At 35.6% G+C, this 15,781-nt stretch overlaps 2 protein-coding genes across 4 annotated transcripts; one reads left to right on the top strand and one right to left on the bottom strand.

Annotated features, from left to right (window-relative positions):
- Window positions 1-746: 746 nt before the first annotated feature.
- Window positions 747-6,050, top strand: LOC104107278 (UPF0481 protein At3g47200-like). Of its 2 annotated transcripts, none has more exons than XM_009616035.4 (2): window positions 747-846; window positions 4,448-6,050. In XM_009616035.4, exon 2 carries the CDS (start codon window positions 4,448-4,450, stop codon window positions 5,945-5,947), a length of 1,500 nt encoding a protein of 499 aa, XP_009614330.1. In that variant the 5' UTR covers window positions 747-846; the 3' UTR covers window positions 5,948-6,050. The 2 variants fall into 2 exon arrangements, with proteins under 2 accessions (XP_009614330.1, XP_070055739.1); XM_070199638.1 differs by lacking the exon at window positions 747-846 and adding an exon at window positions 4,228-4,322.
- On the bottom strand, window positions 1,999-15,193 carry LOC104107279 (tobamovirus multiplication protein 3-like). 2 transcript variants are annotated; one of them, XR_011415303.1, is made up of 14 exons: window positions 14,813-15,193; window positions 13,669-13,759; window positions 13,418-13,470; window positions 13,236-13,328; window positions 13,085-13,156; window positions 10,801-10,873; window positions 10,650-10,695; window positions 9,016-9,079; window positions 8,869-8,922; window positions 8,515-8,592; window positions 7,476-7,838; window positions 3,730-7,379; window positions 2,744-3,628; window positions 1,999-2,667 (listed from the first exon to the last, which is right to left on the bottom strand). XR_011415303.1 is itself a non-coding variant. In XM_070199639.1 (11 exons), exons 1-11 carry the CDS (start codon window positions 14,981-14,983, stop codon window positions 7,746-7,748), a joined length of 888 nt encoding a protein of 295 aa, XP_070055740.1. In that variant the 5' UTR covers window positions 14,984-15,193; the 3' UTR covers window positions 7,450-7,745. The 2 variants fall into 2 exon arrangements, 1 of the variants encoding a protein (XP_070055740.1); XM_070199639.1 differs by lacking the exons at window positions 1,999-2,667; window positions 2,744-3,628; window positions 3,730-7,379 and having other exon boundaries at window positions 7,450-7,838.
- Window positions 15,194-15,781: the final 588 nt, after the last annotated feature.

The raw sequence follows: 15,781 nt of genomic DNA, 5'->3' as shown, positions 1-15,781 counted from the left end.
ATTATTACTGCATATGTTGAACTAATCCTTGTTGTATTCTCTAATTTTAACAATTAACTCTAAGCAAGTAACATGATATTTTCATGATTAAATGTATTCTTTTATGTACTTTTTTTCTCTTAGTTGATACTTGAAGGTTTTGGATAAAGATTTTGTCAACAGTCAAGTGAGTTTAAAACGTTTTTATCGAGTGCTTTAATTAAGAATATTACAGTTTATAACGCTATGCACTAGTTAATATGCAAGTCGAATAAATCAAAATTATCGAACCGAATAAACCGAAACCAGAAGGAGAAAAGTCGAATCATACCGAATGTAATTAGGTATGGTATTGATATAGCATTTTAAGAAATCGAATATCAAAAATACCAAACTAAAATAACTAAATATCGTACCGTATCGACCAATGATCGCTGGGCAACATCCTGGCATTTTCCTTTCACCTATTAAAATATACTCACCTTTTGACCAAACCTTAACATGTCTTTAAAAAAGTGATGATTGTCGACCACTGCTACGACCAAATCATAACATCTTTTAAAATCCATTCTTCTGTTCACTCTATAAACGACAAAGCATTTTTCACTTAACAACGTTAACAAAGCAAAGCTTTTTGATTTAGTGACTCTATTTTGTCTTAAGGCCGGTCCCATTTCTTTTCTTTCCTTTTCTTTTCCTCTAAGTTAGTCCTTTCTTTCAAAATAATTTTGTGCTTTCATTAATTCTAGCAATATATATTTTTGCTAACACCACACTGTTTAATCTCATTCCTCTTATAAATCTGCAGACTCTCTCATCATCTAGGGAAAGCAAGAGGACGAAAGAAGAAACAGCCAAACCAAAGAGGTAACTTTAATTCTGGTTATATGCAAAATTACAACAAGTTAATATCTCAAGTTGAATGACATGACTTACTGGATGTATTTTGGCTGATAATATTTATTTTTTTTGTTTGAGACTTGAGACTCTTACATGGTTAGTTATATTTTCTTTTGTAAATAAATGATGTATCATTACAATTTTTAGATATTTTTCATACAATATCCACCTTACAGAAATGGCTTCTGTTGCTAGTTTCTCCGGTAAGTTTGAGGGGGAAAATAAAAATATAATAGCGTTTTTTTGTTTTTAATTAATTAAGTGTACCGTCCTGATATTTATTATTTTTCGAAAAAGTGTCAAAACTGCCCCTGAACTATGTGTTATGGAACACATTTTCCCTCCATTTAAAGTTGGGGACGTTTATGCCCTTTCCGTTAATGAAAAGGCTTAAAAATGCCCTTATTGGCTAACGGCTCTCACTTAAAAATTAGTACGTAATTTGGATTTAATTAGCCTTATTAGCATAGAATTGTGACATGTGTCCAAATTAAAACCCCCCACATCAATTACAGTTACTTTCCAAATTCAAGTTTAGAATTAGTTTTAGGTTTTAGTTTTCGGTTCAATTTCAAAACCAAAGAAAAATGGATGAGCGAGTGTTCGAGTTTACGTAATTTTCTTTGCAGCTTATATAATCCTCAAGGGTGATTTTTATTGTAATAAGTTTATGTTAAAATTAAGATTTCCTTGTATTGTTGGGAATAAAATACCATTTTCTTGAAATTGGTACTTTAAGATTGTATTATTGGATTTTATTTTGCTAACCAATAAACAAGTAGCATAAAGATATGCATAAAAGAAACTACACCTTTGCAACAGAAACAAAAAACTGCACGTTTAACTGATATGCACATTTAATTAAATTGGTAAATATTTTTGACCCTATCTTGTCCAAGGAAGGGGATAAACTTGTCTTCTAGCAAGCAGTATATTTATAGTAGAGCTAATTACTACAACACCAGCTAGAATATAAAGATACAGGTTCACCAAGCACAGAGGTGAACCATTAAGCTATTTGCTATTCTATTTTCTCATCTCAAGTAGCTCTAACATATGACTTTCACATTGACAAAACTCTGCACTTCACATTCACAATAATCTGCACTTCTTAGGATATTCATAAACTACATAACTAATGACATTCATAAACTGCATTTACTAGCATTCATAACCAATATTCCTACTGGTTAGTACCTTAACTAACCATCAAAAGTTAGTTAAGACTTTAACTAACCACAAAAAATATTGTCAAAACCACCATAACATTCAGGTGATTACCCAACCACAAAAACTAATTGTTTAACCCAACAACTTTGAACAAAAGACTAACATTGTCATACTTCCAAAAAGAACATTCCAACTTAAATCACAATTCATTCTCGCGTAGCTGCTTTCCCTTTTCCTGCAGTCAACTTTGCTCTCTTTTTTCCTACTGCTTGTTGTAATTGGCTTGGTAACATTGCTTCCTTTCCCTTCCAAAAGCCCTTTCTTGGTTCAAAAGGCAGGTTGGTTGGGATGCTAGCACCCGTTTCATCTCCAGTAAACTGGATTCTTCTCGTAACAGTTGGAACTTGCTGTCTTTTCCTCAATTCAAGTATTGTTTCTCTCAGACACTACAGATGGCCTCAATGGTGGGTCTTCCTCATCCCCAACTGAAGGACCATCACCAGTTGACTGTTGTGTCGCTGCCTGTATTTCATCATCTTCAGTTACTGCATTTTGGCTTGTGTTTTGACTGCAGCTTCTTTCTTTCCATGGTTGGGAAGTCTGCCCAGATCTATTGTCCTACCAACCAATGAAAAAAATTAGAATCAGTAAATGAGAGGTAACAAAAGAAGAGTTTAAGTAGTAATTGTGTTACCTTGTAACAAGCCCTTGAGTTGTGATTTGGTTCACCACATTTGCTACATGACATGATGCTGCCCTTTCTTGAAACACTCCAAATACCCTTTCTGTTGCTTGCTTCATCAGGTTGTCTATTTCTCTTAACTTTGGGTCTACCAACTAGTTTTACCATTCAGGTGGTTCCATCGCTTGTGAGGGATCAATTTTCCAGAACTGATGCCCCCTAACAGGTTGCAATTTACTCTTATACGTCAACATATAGGCCTCCCTACTATACCACCAATTAATTTTATCCATGGGTTCCTCTCTCTTCACAGCTTGGATTGTATGGGAGCATGGGATTCCAGATAAATCCCATACCTTACATGTACACCTTTATTTGGGCCAAGTTGACCGTATGTCTATCCTCCCCCTGTTACTTCATATCCATTATCCCCACTAAATACCACCTTGCAAGATTGAGCAATAATCCTATAATCATTGTACGACTTCATACATGTTGGACTATAATTAGTAATTACTACCCCAGCTCCTCATTTTATCCTCATTTTTTACTAACATCTCCATTACCTTAATCCTTATGTCTTCAAGCATTTTGATGATGGGCTTGCTTCTAGCCTCCAATATCCAAGAGTTGAATGACTCGGTGAAATTGTTATCCACCATCATGTTCTTACATTGAGTATCAAAAATTGCACCAAATCTCTAGCTGCATCTTCAGATTAGCTTCCCAATTTCCTCAATTGGTCATAAAAATCTTCCTGATAACTGCTCCAGGCACACCACCACATCAACTTTTTCATTTCACCACTCCATTTTTATACCAATTGGCCTCAATGTGCCTCATACAATATCCGCGATGTGCTTCGGGCAATACCACACTCACAGATTCCAGCAATCACTGTCAAAAACCAAAAAAATAGAAAAACAAAAGCCAAAAGTTTAAAAACCAGAAAACAACAAGTCGAAAATTAAAAAAAAAAAAAAAAGACAAAAATTTACCTTTTGCATGTCAGATATAAAAGTAACTCCAGCACCATTTTTTAATTCCAATGACCTCTTCAGAAGCTCCAAAAACCATGACCATGTCCTGCCAGTTTCTTTATCCACTACAGTCCAGGCTAGTAGATAAAAATGATTCATTGAACCTTGTTCAATGGCTACCAAGAGCATACCCTTACATTTTCCTTTCAAGAAAGTTTCATCTAAGCCAATTAGTGGTCTCAAGTCACCCTTCCAACCTTCTTTTAAAGCATTGAAACATAGATACATTCTCAGGAATTTTCTTTTCCCTTCCAATAGGGCATCCTAAGAATTAAAGATTCTAACAAGTTATGACAAGACTATAGAGTTGATTTTTCTTTTTCTTTTCTTTTCAAATCAAATTCTGTATTAATATATCTGGATTAATAATAGCATCCATCTATGAATTGAAGAGAAGAGCTTGATACCAAACCATTTTAACCTGACATTTGTCTTTTAATTCGGATTTATATATAGATCAAGAAGGTTAATTATAAGGGATGGCACATTCTATTGAGATGATCACAGCAGATGACAGAACTCCACTGCTTCGTCAAAGTGTGCGCTCACATGTAATACCTTTTCATTTATACTTTTTGTTTTTGTTTTTTGTACAAAAAGCAACAAGGTGGAAGGTGTTTAGGTTTTTCCAGAAAAAAAGGAGTTCAAGAACTGACTCTTTTTCCACTAATTACAGATGGAAGAAGGGAGGAAAGTGGATCATGTAATGGAGATAAAGGAAACAAATAGTGAAGATCAATCCAGGTTGCAAACCAGTAAATCCAGAAAACAAATCTTTGATGAAAGATTTAAGGATTTGAACAGTTGGTCAACCAAATCATGTACCATATTCAAAGTAAATGTGGCGTTACGTGAATCAAATCCAGATGCTTATACACCAAAATTGATCCCCATTGGTCCTTACCATAACAAAAATCCTGAACTTGGTTCGATGGAAAAATACAAAATATTGTACCTACAACAGTTTCTCCAGAGGAAAGAGGGGCTTGATATGGAAAGTTGCATCAGAAAATTGGAGGAACTGAAGGATGAAGCACTAAAGTGTTATGAAGATATAGATTATAAGGACTTTGATACTGATGATAGCACAGGGAAATTCGTGGAAATGCTGTTGGTTGATGGCTGTTTCGTGGTTGAGTATATTCGAGAGGATTGTTCGGCAGATGAGCCAAGAGAAGGCCGAATTATAAACACAGATTGGATGGTATCTCTTGTAAATCGTGACCTGTTGCTGCTAGAGAACCAACTTCCTTTCTCTGTCCTCACTAAGCTTCATGATATGACTACGCATCAAGGTGAAATGTCATTCACAAAACAAGTGGAGAAGACTTTTTTATCTAACTTGTCGAATATGTGCCCTGCACCCTTGAGTGAGGTTACTACAGGTAATGCAGACAATATGGAACCCAAACATATACTGCATGTATTACTCAAGGCCTGTCAACCTTCAAAGACGACAACTAGCACGACAGAATCAGAATCAGAATCAGAACATTCCAGGAAAAGCTTATGCTGGAATCCTTTACAACTATTTAGGCCGAAAGAAACGCAAGGAGATACAAAGCACATAACGTTGCATGGCAGCATGCCAAATGCAACAGAGCTTTGTGAAGCTGGAGTTACATTTTCAAAAGTTCAAAATGTTTATAGGTCATCGGACACAAATAACACCCTTGGAAATAGGACAGTATCACTCTTTGATATAAAATTTGAGAAAGGGTTAATGAAAATTCCTTCATTTGAAGTCGTTGATCTTACGGAGACTCTCCTGCAAAATCTCATAGCTTTTGAACAGCATTGGCCTGATGTATATCCTACATGTTTCAGTGATTATGTTACTTTCATGGATTATCTTATTGAATCAGAAAAAGATGTGAGTTTGCTTCGCCTGAAAGGAATCATCAGAAACAGGATAGGAGAGGACAAAGAAGTGGCCAGCATCTTCAACAAAATGGGGAAAGGGGTCGCCGTTTCATGTGAGGACTTCTACTACAAAGAAGAATACAGAAAATTAATTCAACATTGTGAAAAACCATGGAACCGAATGAAGGCAAATTTGAGGCACAATTATTTTAGTAGTCCTTGGGCTGGAGCTTCAACTGTGGCAGCTGCCGTACTCCTCATACTCACAGCAATGCAGACAATACTAGCTTTCAGAGCTGATCGTAAGAAATAGTCATTGTTTGAATGTCTAATTGTTCTAATTGTTTAATTATTGTGTCAATGCTTTGTCCATTAAATAATTAGAGGTGTGAAGAAGCGTAAGTTTTATCTTTTCCTGATGTTGTAATGGTATAAGAAGCAGATTTTCAATTATCAACCTTTTATCCAAAATAAAACCCCTCTTATAGCTATAACAAAAAAAATAAAAAAACTATTACTTACAATTAAGCCTGAATCTAGGCTAAGCAGAGATGGAGTTAGGATTTGAAGTTTATGGGTTATATAGCTCGTTTTGTTACTGGGTTCGCAATTAAACAATTATACATAATTTAATAAATATTCTAATACAAATTCATGGTGTAAGTAAAAGTTACCGGGATCATCCGAACCCGTCAACAATACTCTCCCTCCGGCCCTGAGGCTAAGTGGGTCGGCTGTATGAATTGTTACCATCTATTTCGGTCTATAGTTGACCTGTGATTTACTGTGGGGCTAAATGAAGTTTATCTCTCGCTAATACAAAATTAGCAAGGAATAAGGGCCTCACTAATTTCCATGATAATTAGGCGTAGTTTGATGTGAGATTTTGGGTCTTAACAAGTTCCTTTTTTTTTTTAAATCCCTCCCAATTTAGGAGGATCTATAGTGTTTCCACACTTTCCCTCCAGCGTGACTCGAACCTAGGACCTAACGGTCGTGGGTGGAGGTGCTTTTACCAACTGAGCAAGCCTCACTTGTCTTGACACGTTCCTTGTTGTTAAGATATGTTGTTAGTTTATTAATTCCTAGTTGTTGACATATTGTTATATCAGGATATTTAGTTTACATTACAATCCTTATATTATTAATCCAAGTATTACAAATCTATACGTTGTAATTCATGCATATGAGCTTGATATTTGACACAAATATCACCCCAAAATAAAGGAGAGGAGGAGAGTACATACTTTGGTGACTTTCTGCGGAAGATTAGTGCCAGAACTATTATAGTTTCAATAATAGTAGAGTAGGTCTTGAGTGTTACTTCATACTTCTAGCCATTTTCATCTGAACCCAACCGATTCGAACCTGTTCAACTGATGCTTGAAGACATCCATCCGTTTAAGTGAGGCAACATTATAGAGTGAATTCCTAACACTCAGAGAAGTCAAGGAGAAAAGGTGGTTACAAATGCTGAACTGCAGGTGTACCAACCGGTCCTCTTCATGAAAAGAGAGATATGCCTACCGGTTCCAACCTTGCAGCATGACTAGCAATTCATCTCCCTGGAGAAGACAATCATCCTCACAATTGAGAATCCATAAGTGTTAGCATGAAGCAGATAAAGTTCTCCAGTAGTTCTCTCGCGTAATGTTCCAGGTACAATCCATAAACATCCACCTTGTTTTATGTATCTATGAATCATCATCCTCTACCTTGCAACATCAATGCATCCTAATAGTTTGCTGTGTAACAAACAAGTACGCCACGAAACAAACTTGAAATATAGGGGAAAAAGAATAATAAACTGAAATCTCAAAGACAAAGATGAGGATAATTACACTAGAAATCACAGCATGTTCCACAACTCTTGCTTCAAGACTATAAATTAGAAACATAACTAAAAATCTGCAAAGAACAAACTATATTTTCAGAGTCCCTGATGAACCATACTCCATGTACAAGATAATCTCGCAAATGGTCCTTGCTTCCATCACTTCCAGGTAAGACAAGTATCATAAAAGCCAACTCGTCTGGCATCTGATCCTACTTCCCAGAGCTTGATTTCCATCCCGAAGCTTCATCCCCATCATTGAATACACACTATTGTATCAGCAAATAGGGTGGTACTGTGTGATCCCTCGCTTCGGAGGCAACTTCCTCAAAATGAAAAGGACAATCGAAGAAGGTAGTATCTCCACCAACTGCAAAGAGTTGACAGAATTCTGGTCATCCTCAAAACATATACACAATAATCCCTTTTGTCTTCTTTCTGTGCACTTAATATTGTAAACAAAGGCCGAAAGCCCAAATTTAGAATACTCACGGGTTTAAATTTACATCAACTTTTACTTATGCTAGGACAAAGACACATAAATAAATAGAAATAAATCAAGCTTTAATTTCAGTACACATACTCAAACTTCCTAAATTTATTGTTTCACCAAAATGCCGTAAATTGGAGCCAGTTTTCAATTCAAGAAAACATCGACAAAAAAACCTAGATATTATCGCATAAACAAGAAACTCTCAACCCTAACCAAGGAACAGGGGACGAAGTTTGACACATGAAAAGAGGTGTTGAATGCCACAAGCTGGTGAATCATATCGGTTTTCCAATTAAGTCATGATTTGGAAACTGTGCTTCGCCAAGATTGCACAGACCTCCAAAGTGCTTCCGCACCCGTGTCGGATCCTCCAAAAATACACTACTTTTGCAGGATCCGACACGCATCCAGCAACATTTTCGGAGAGTCCGAGCAACATAGCTTTACGCAGCTTACCAGCCGCCAATATTTAATCTTCTTCACTGGCACTTAAAAGAGCAATATGCACGCTGAAAGTACGAACAACTAAAGGTTTAGTGCTGTAGGAACTTACCAGGTAGTACACAAAATTCAAAATTGGATGGTCCAGGACATCAAGATCCGCAGCTTTATCAAATGCATTGAAACACAGCTGTGACGCACATGATAAGAGAAACAAGAGTTAACATGGGTCAAGTTGGCTTCACGCCCTTCTTAAACAACTTCAGTTGAAATCCTGGAAGTATAAGCTAAGACTAATTTACTACAACAACAATATTCAGAATATAAAAATACCATCTAAAGAGAATACACAGAGGTCAATCACACATCACAAAAATGGATTGACTGCTTGCAAGGCTTTTTGTGGCGCCGTCCTAATTTAGCTGAGAGCCTGAGAATATCTTATTCGGCAGGAATATGTACTTACCATAATGCATCTAATGAGGAAGCATGTAAAGCATATTGTTGTCACATAGCCGACCTATATATGTCAAGATATAGAAGCAGTTAAATGACAAAAACTAGAAGAAAGGACAACTAATAATGAAAGACACACAGTACGACAGTAACATACCTCCTGTAGCTTCTTCTGTCTCCCTTTTGATTCTACAGGGAAACGCCGTAACATAAGGAAAAGCCTGGAAGGAAATGATATAAGGTGAAGAAAAACTGTGAACATCAAATAGGTAATGAAACCATGACTACCCATCTTAACCTACTTTTCACATACAAATTATATTAAAATGTGCATGTACCAAAAGGTGAAGGGACAAATTAAACGAACATATACAATCCACTTTAGGTAAGCCTTCAAGGAGTGAACTAATATCAATATCTTATCATGTAAGTTACTAATCAAATTTTCAACTGCATATTTCAACATTAAATTGCAGGAGTATCTATTTGTACAAAACTAGCAAAGAATAATAGAAGAAAAAACTTTAGACCATTTAACAGACCAATAAGCTAAGACATAAAAACCAAAAAGAGAAAAGACAAATGGTCATGAAAGTATACAAAGGAATTATGGGAGCAAGTTCTTTATTTAAAATAAAATAAAAAGAATTTAGGGAGCAAGTCTGAACAAGTGGGATACAATATTACCATGTGCCTAATCCGAGTAGATGCCACAAAAGGTGTACGTGGCACTCTATGTACCCAGTCTACTTAGGCAGTTGGGTTACATGTTCATGTAGATTCATCTCAGAGTCCAACAACAAGAACAACAACAAACCCAATATAGTCCCACAAGTGGGGTCTGGGGAGGGTAGTGTGTACGCAGACCTTATCCCTACCTTGAAGGTAGAGAGGATGTTTCCGATAGACCTCATCTCAGAGTCCAATAGAAGAAAAAAACCAACTTTACATGTTTTATGAGTGTTGCAGCTGTGAATGAATGATAATATTTTTCACTAGCCAGATTTGGGCTTTGGTTCTAAGATATCCCCATATGTTACAGAACCCAGTGAACACTTGCTCTCACTATTAGAAACATTTTTAAAAAAAATTATTGAATCTAACCTACGTGAAGATCATGACGCCCATGACGATAACACAATTGTAAGAGATAGATGGATGTCTACCATAAATCCAACTCTAAATCCACCATACGCTGACCTAACTGGGTGTTATTCTCCTTTCACATCAACTCTTAATCTTGCCTATCTCTCACTAGCTCATCCTTATGAAATTATTCAAATGTTTGGCAACAGCAGGGAAGCACCATGGTGTATGACATAGCAATATGGACTACTATGTATGAATGAGAACGACTGTATGCATTGCTGCAATCAGAGAATGAATGACATCTACTACCTGAGAAGCAGCTTATTATATAAATTACATTAAGTTCAGAAAAAGGCGATCCTTAAGGCTTAGCTCGGATTAATCTCAGGCTGGTTTAAAATCTATGAATTTGCAAGCTGGGTAAGCAGATCATAACTTATCCAAAAGACAACTTTGAGCAAGTAAACAACAATTACATAGCATAACAACAGAGGTTCTTAGAAAGTGAAAGTGGTAAAGGATCTGTGTAGCCGTTAATCAGATATTCTTTTGATAAACATAGCGCCATTGTCTCACAAAGGACAGAAATAAATGCATGGCATATGATCGTCTGCTAGCACTTATGCTTCTAGATGTGTGGTCCCACCAATGCACTCCTTCAGAGGTTAGATTAAATCACTGGTACGAGAAATTAGATCTTACCTTCCTCCATAAAGAAGAAACCCCAAGGCTGCAAATAGAGATACACCTGCAAAATAATGCGTGCCAGTACAAAAGAAAATGTGTCAGTGCAGACGCAATATATCTATGCAATAGAAAAACTATTAAATAAGGTAAAACCCAAAATGCAGACCTGCAAAGAACACCTTAGATAAGATGACGAGAGCTGGAATAGGTTTCCACCATATTATCAGCCATAATATAATCTGGAAATTTAATAAGAAAAAGGATAAATCAAGCAACAAACATCCACAAAGCATCTCTAGTTATGAAAGAAATTCAATTTCTCAGATACTGTTTCATGTAAAAACTCTATCACAAGACATAAGCTTGTCTAATGTCCAACTCTGGCACTTAGTAAATCACCAGACGCAGTATCCCTTCTTGATAAAGCATCTTCAAACTTAGAAATCCAGTCCTATTCATGTACTTTCATTTGGAACCAGTACACCTGAAGAACATGTTTGTCAAAATTACTGGTGCTGTGTTTCTTTTCTTCCCTCTGATGTGACGAATTTGTATAATTACTGACGCTTCTTTCCTTTTTACTTTGGGATGGGTGCATTTGGGGTTTGGCGGGTGGTGGAAAGTGTCGATCATGTGTGCCCTACCCCCAAAAGCAACATGAATACACTTTTTTTTTTAATGAAGTAAGGTGTTTCATTAAAAAAAAGCATCAAGAAGATGCATAGTTGCATAGTTACAGGAGGCCTAGTTACAAAAGGCAAAAACAAAAGAGAGAAGCTAGGCCCTATACAAAGTGTCAATCTAGGACAATAGTACTAACGACGTCCAAAAAATGACTAGTACTAATTACAGGGGACAGTTTTGTCCAGCCAAAAAGTTCAAGTAGGCTTTTTGCCTTGAGAGAGTGATTTGTGAGAGAGTGATTTGGAGTTGAGATACAGCATGAATACACTTTTTGAGCTTGTACTGGACAAGAAAGTGGTTGAAGGCAAGATGAAGGCAGGTCTTATTACTGCATGAGACGTGTTTAGATGGACGGAATTCAGTCAGCAAATATAAAACAAATAAATTCCAATGTCAGTGTACAACTTGCATGGATGCAACTACTAGGTCTATCAGCAGATAACGCAAATTAAGTAGGAGTAACAATTTAAAGTAAAACAAACAAATGCAACTAAGAATTCAAAAGAAAAACCTCTATTAATTTTTAAAAATATTGATAACATGAAAGACAGTCATTGTGACCCTACGGCTAGTGGTAAGAGAGCAGCACATGATGTGTGGGTTAGGCATATCCGTGGTTCGAACTCTACAGCAGACAAGCAGTGGCGAAGCCAGGAAATTCAACAAGGGTGTTCAAACCTTTGCCAGTGAGCTATGTAAGGGTGTTCAAAGTCTATTTTTAATCAATAACAAGTAATATTTTACCTTATACGGAGTATAATTTTCCGGCAAAGGGTGGTCAGTTGACCACCCTTGGAGGAACGTAGCTTTGCCCCTGCAGACAAGAGCTTGGTATTGAAGTGGAAAGGCTACAAACCGTGTGTCATTCCCTCGGATATTTCTCGCTTATAAAAAAAAATGAAACGCGGTCCTTGTTTGTAAGGCCATCTCCAACCCTTACCTCCATTTTCTCCTCCAAAATGCAGGAAAGTTACTCCAACCATTACTCCATTTTTTACTCCAAAAAAGAATATTCCATTTTATATTCTTCTCTCTTCAATATTATATTATTATCTTTATATAAATTTTATTTTCTTATTTCTATTAAAGAAAATCTATCTTTTTTTCTTTTTTACATATTCATCACATATAATTTAATATAAAATTATTTTACACCATAAATTTTTAAATAATATAATTTGTAAGCAAATATTATACATTATATATATTAAAAGATAATTCAAATAAAAGTGAAATCATTGAGATACATATTACATAATGGTAAAATTCATATTAAATATTATAACTTATAATAAAATTAACTTACAATTTTACATAAAAATAATAAATGCACGAAAATTAATTTATCAAAATTATACGCCAAAGTTAAAGATGTAAAATTAATATTATAAAGATATTACATAAACATAATTAGGTATATATAAAGAGATAAATTAAAAGAGTTAAATAATAAAAATAATAATAAAATATGCATGAATAGTAATGTGGGAGATGAATAGTGTCCCCATATTTGGAGGAACACTATTCATCCCCCATTTTGGAGGCAAAAATGGGGGAGGGTTGGAGCTCCATTATGGCAAAAGTTGCCCCCATTATGGAGAAATGGGGGAGGGTTGAAGATGGCCTAAGACTAGTCAAGTCATAAGTCCACTTGGGAGAATAATTTCTAGGTTTAAAGTTTTGCAATATGTTAGGAGTTAATTTAACTCAATGCTCAAGCACCAATGTTTTGCTGAGCACGTGTAGTGTAAGGACTAAATATCTACCTGAATAGCATACACCACTCCATTAATTGTGAAGAAACTAGGCCTAAGAGCATCAGTAGATACAGCACGTGCCTGCAACAGGAAAGACATATATTAACCTTGAAAAGTGACACAATCTGCAAAACATTGAGTTGAGAGAACACAGGCAAACCTGATAGTATATCTCAGCCCAGAATAATACTAGCAGGGCAAAAGTTGTGAAGAATGCAAGACTTGGCATATCAAGCAAGATGTGCTGGATAATCTACACAAACATAACCTACATAATTACAAACTGAAAGGAAACAAAGATAAAAATGGCAACCAGACGTCTAATCTATGTCAGTGCCTAACCTCAGGGTTCAACTTCTGAACATCCCGGCGAAATGCAAAAACAAGCGAGCGAACTACCAAAGGACAAAAACACGACTTCATTACTAAACCCAACAGGTCAAAGCAAACTAACAAAGTGAAATGTGCCGGAAAAATCTTTTTTTTTCCCAAATAGTATAACCGGAGTACCGAACAGATCATTTGAAAAACAGCTTGTAATATTATCGATCAGCATGTTTCCAACATAAATAATTATGAAAGATGATACCAACCTCCATTCACCAAGAAATTGAGAAAGTGGAAAACTTTCTGAGTGGTCCATCCATATTCGGGAACTCTCATTTGAATCCGAATTAATTGCACCTGCAAATTGACAAAGTTATAAACAACCAGAGTCACAGATGCATTAAAGCAATAATCTCGGGGACTCTATCTACTTTAGAACACATATTAACTATATGATTACTTAATAAGCAAGAAGAATTTTTTTTGGATATATGGGAATTCAAATCATCATTCAAAATCAACTAAGGACACACATAAATGATAAAACCAACTTGTAGCAGCTTCCAATTTAAAACTGGAAAGCATTTGCATGCTTAGTATAAGAAGTTGCCCTTTTTATAGAATACATAAAGCCAATTTACAGAATATTAGGAAGAGCGGATAGCTCTCATGGTAAATTAAAAATATCAATGAAGCCTAATATTCATTTACGAATGACCCAGTTCACCTCTAGAAGGTTTTTTCAGGTATTAAGGTCCCATCTTACCCTCACCCATGTGAGCTTCCAAAGCATAACCAGTTATAAGTACAAATAAATAAAGGATGAGGGTAGCAATAGATCGACAACTAGAGTGAAAATAGTCTAACTATGATAAATCTTCTAAAGGATACAAAAGATTCAAGTTGCTATCCAATTTGAAGTGTAATTAAATGATTGAAAAGCTCCTTATCTCAAACCCGACACTCCATTAAGTATGGCTGTTACATTTCGATGTATCTCCGGTGTGATGCTTTTAAATTCATCGTATTAATTCCACTTCCCTACTTGCGGCATGCTTTTCTATGATCTCGACTAATGATTCAATTGCCATGTAAAGCGTGGAATCCTCTATTTAAGGTTCTACCAACTACCATAACCCTCAAAAAAGAGTTTAAGTTCCATGCACCGACAATAAACAACCAGATCACTTAGAAGGTACTTGCTGATAACTCTAGTTGATAACATTGATTGATAACCTACAACTAATGGTAAATAAACTGTCATAAAAGATTAAATTACAATGATGGTGTAAGAAAATCTTTACATCCTTAGTGTAAGACATCAAAATTCTTAAAGGAGTTTTGGAACTAATTAATAAACAATTACTACCAAACTTTCAAACTAATTAATAAATAAGAAGTGATAATTACAAGAGCAACGACTGAAACGACGCCGTATAAGATCGCGAGGACATGGAAAGTACGGTCTTGCCAAACAGTGGATTCGTTCACCTCCTCCCACCAATATATTGCCTCATGCAAGCGGTACGCCGCCACCGCCGCTGCTGTCGACGGATCCACTGCCGTCTCTACCCGACCCATCGGCGGAGATCCGAAATTAGACACCAAAGTAAAGTTAAAAAAGGAAATTTTTTGAGAAATTGTTTTAATAAAGTCTTTCCTTTTTCAGAAAATTGTTGAGTCTAAAACGGCCGGCGAGAAAGGAGCAGAGAGCGTGTATTAAAGATGTGTACGACGACGTTCCGTGGTCGTACTTTTTAGGATTTTGACTATTATTAGGAAATGTAGTACTACGAGATTAAAGAGATTGATGAGGGTAATATTGTCCGAAATGTACAAGTCTGGTGAATCACTTTGGATAGCTAAAGTAATGAATCAGCACAATTGTTTTCAGCAGATTATTACACGTGGGGTGACAACGGAGAGGATGTGCCATGAGATTATAAAAACATGAATGCAATATTAATATACCAAAATAGTCCTAAAATATCAAGCGAAAGAACTCATAGGGAAAGGATATAACTGTAATAACCTATTTTTGGATTACAATACCTTCTTTGCTAATTTTTAATATTTAAAATTTTAAAATTAATAAAACTTTGTCTATTAAATTCTTATTAAAAATATGTAGGAAGGTTTAATAAAATTAATTTTATAAGAATCCTCCGTATTGGCAATACATTATTACTCCATAATGTCCAATACCAAAAAAATAATATTAAATGGACTGCATAAAGAGTTGAAATTGAGAAAAATAAAATACCCTCATAATAATATATTTTTATACTCTATTATATTTGAACTATTTTCCTATTCAAATAATATTTTTTAATCAATTTTTTGTGTAATATTGAAAAATACCCAATTATTAAACAACAA

The sequence above is a fragment of the Nicotiana tomentosiformis genome, chromosome 4, assembly GCF_000390325.3.
Source record: "Nicotiana tomentosiformis chromosome 4, ASM39032v3, whole genome shotgun sequence".
Taxonomy (NCBI): Eukaryota; Viridiplantae; Streptophyta; class Magnoliopsida; order Solanales; family Solanaceae; genus Nicotiana; species Nicotiana tomentosiformis.
The sequence above is the reverse complement of the archived record's forward strand: the minus strand, read 5'-3'. Positions and strand labels throughout refer to the sequence as shown.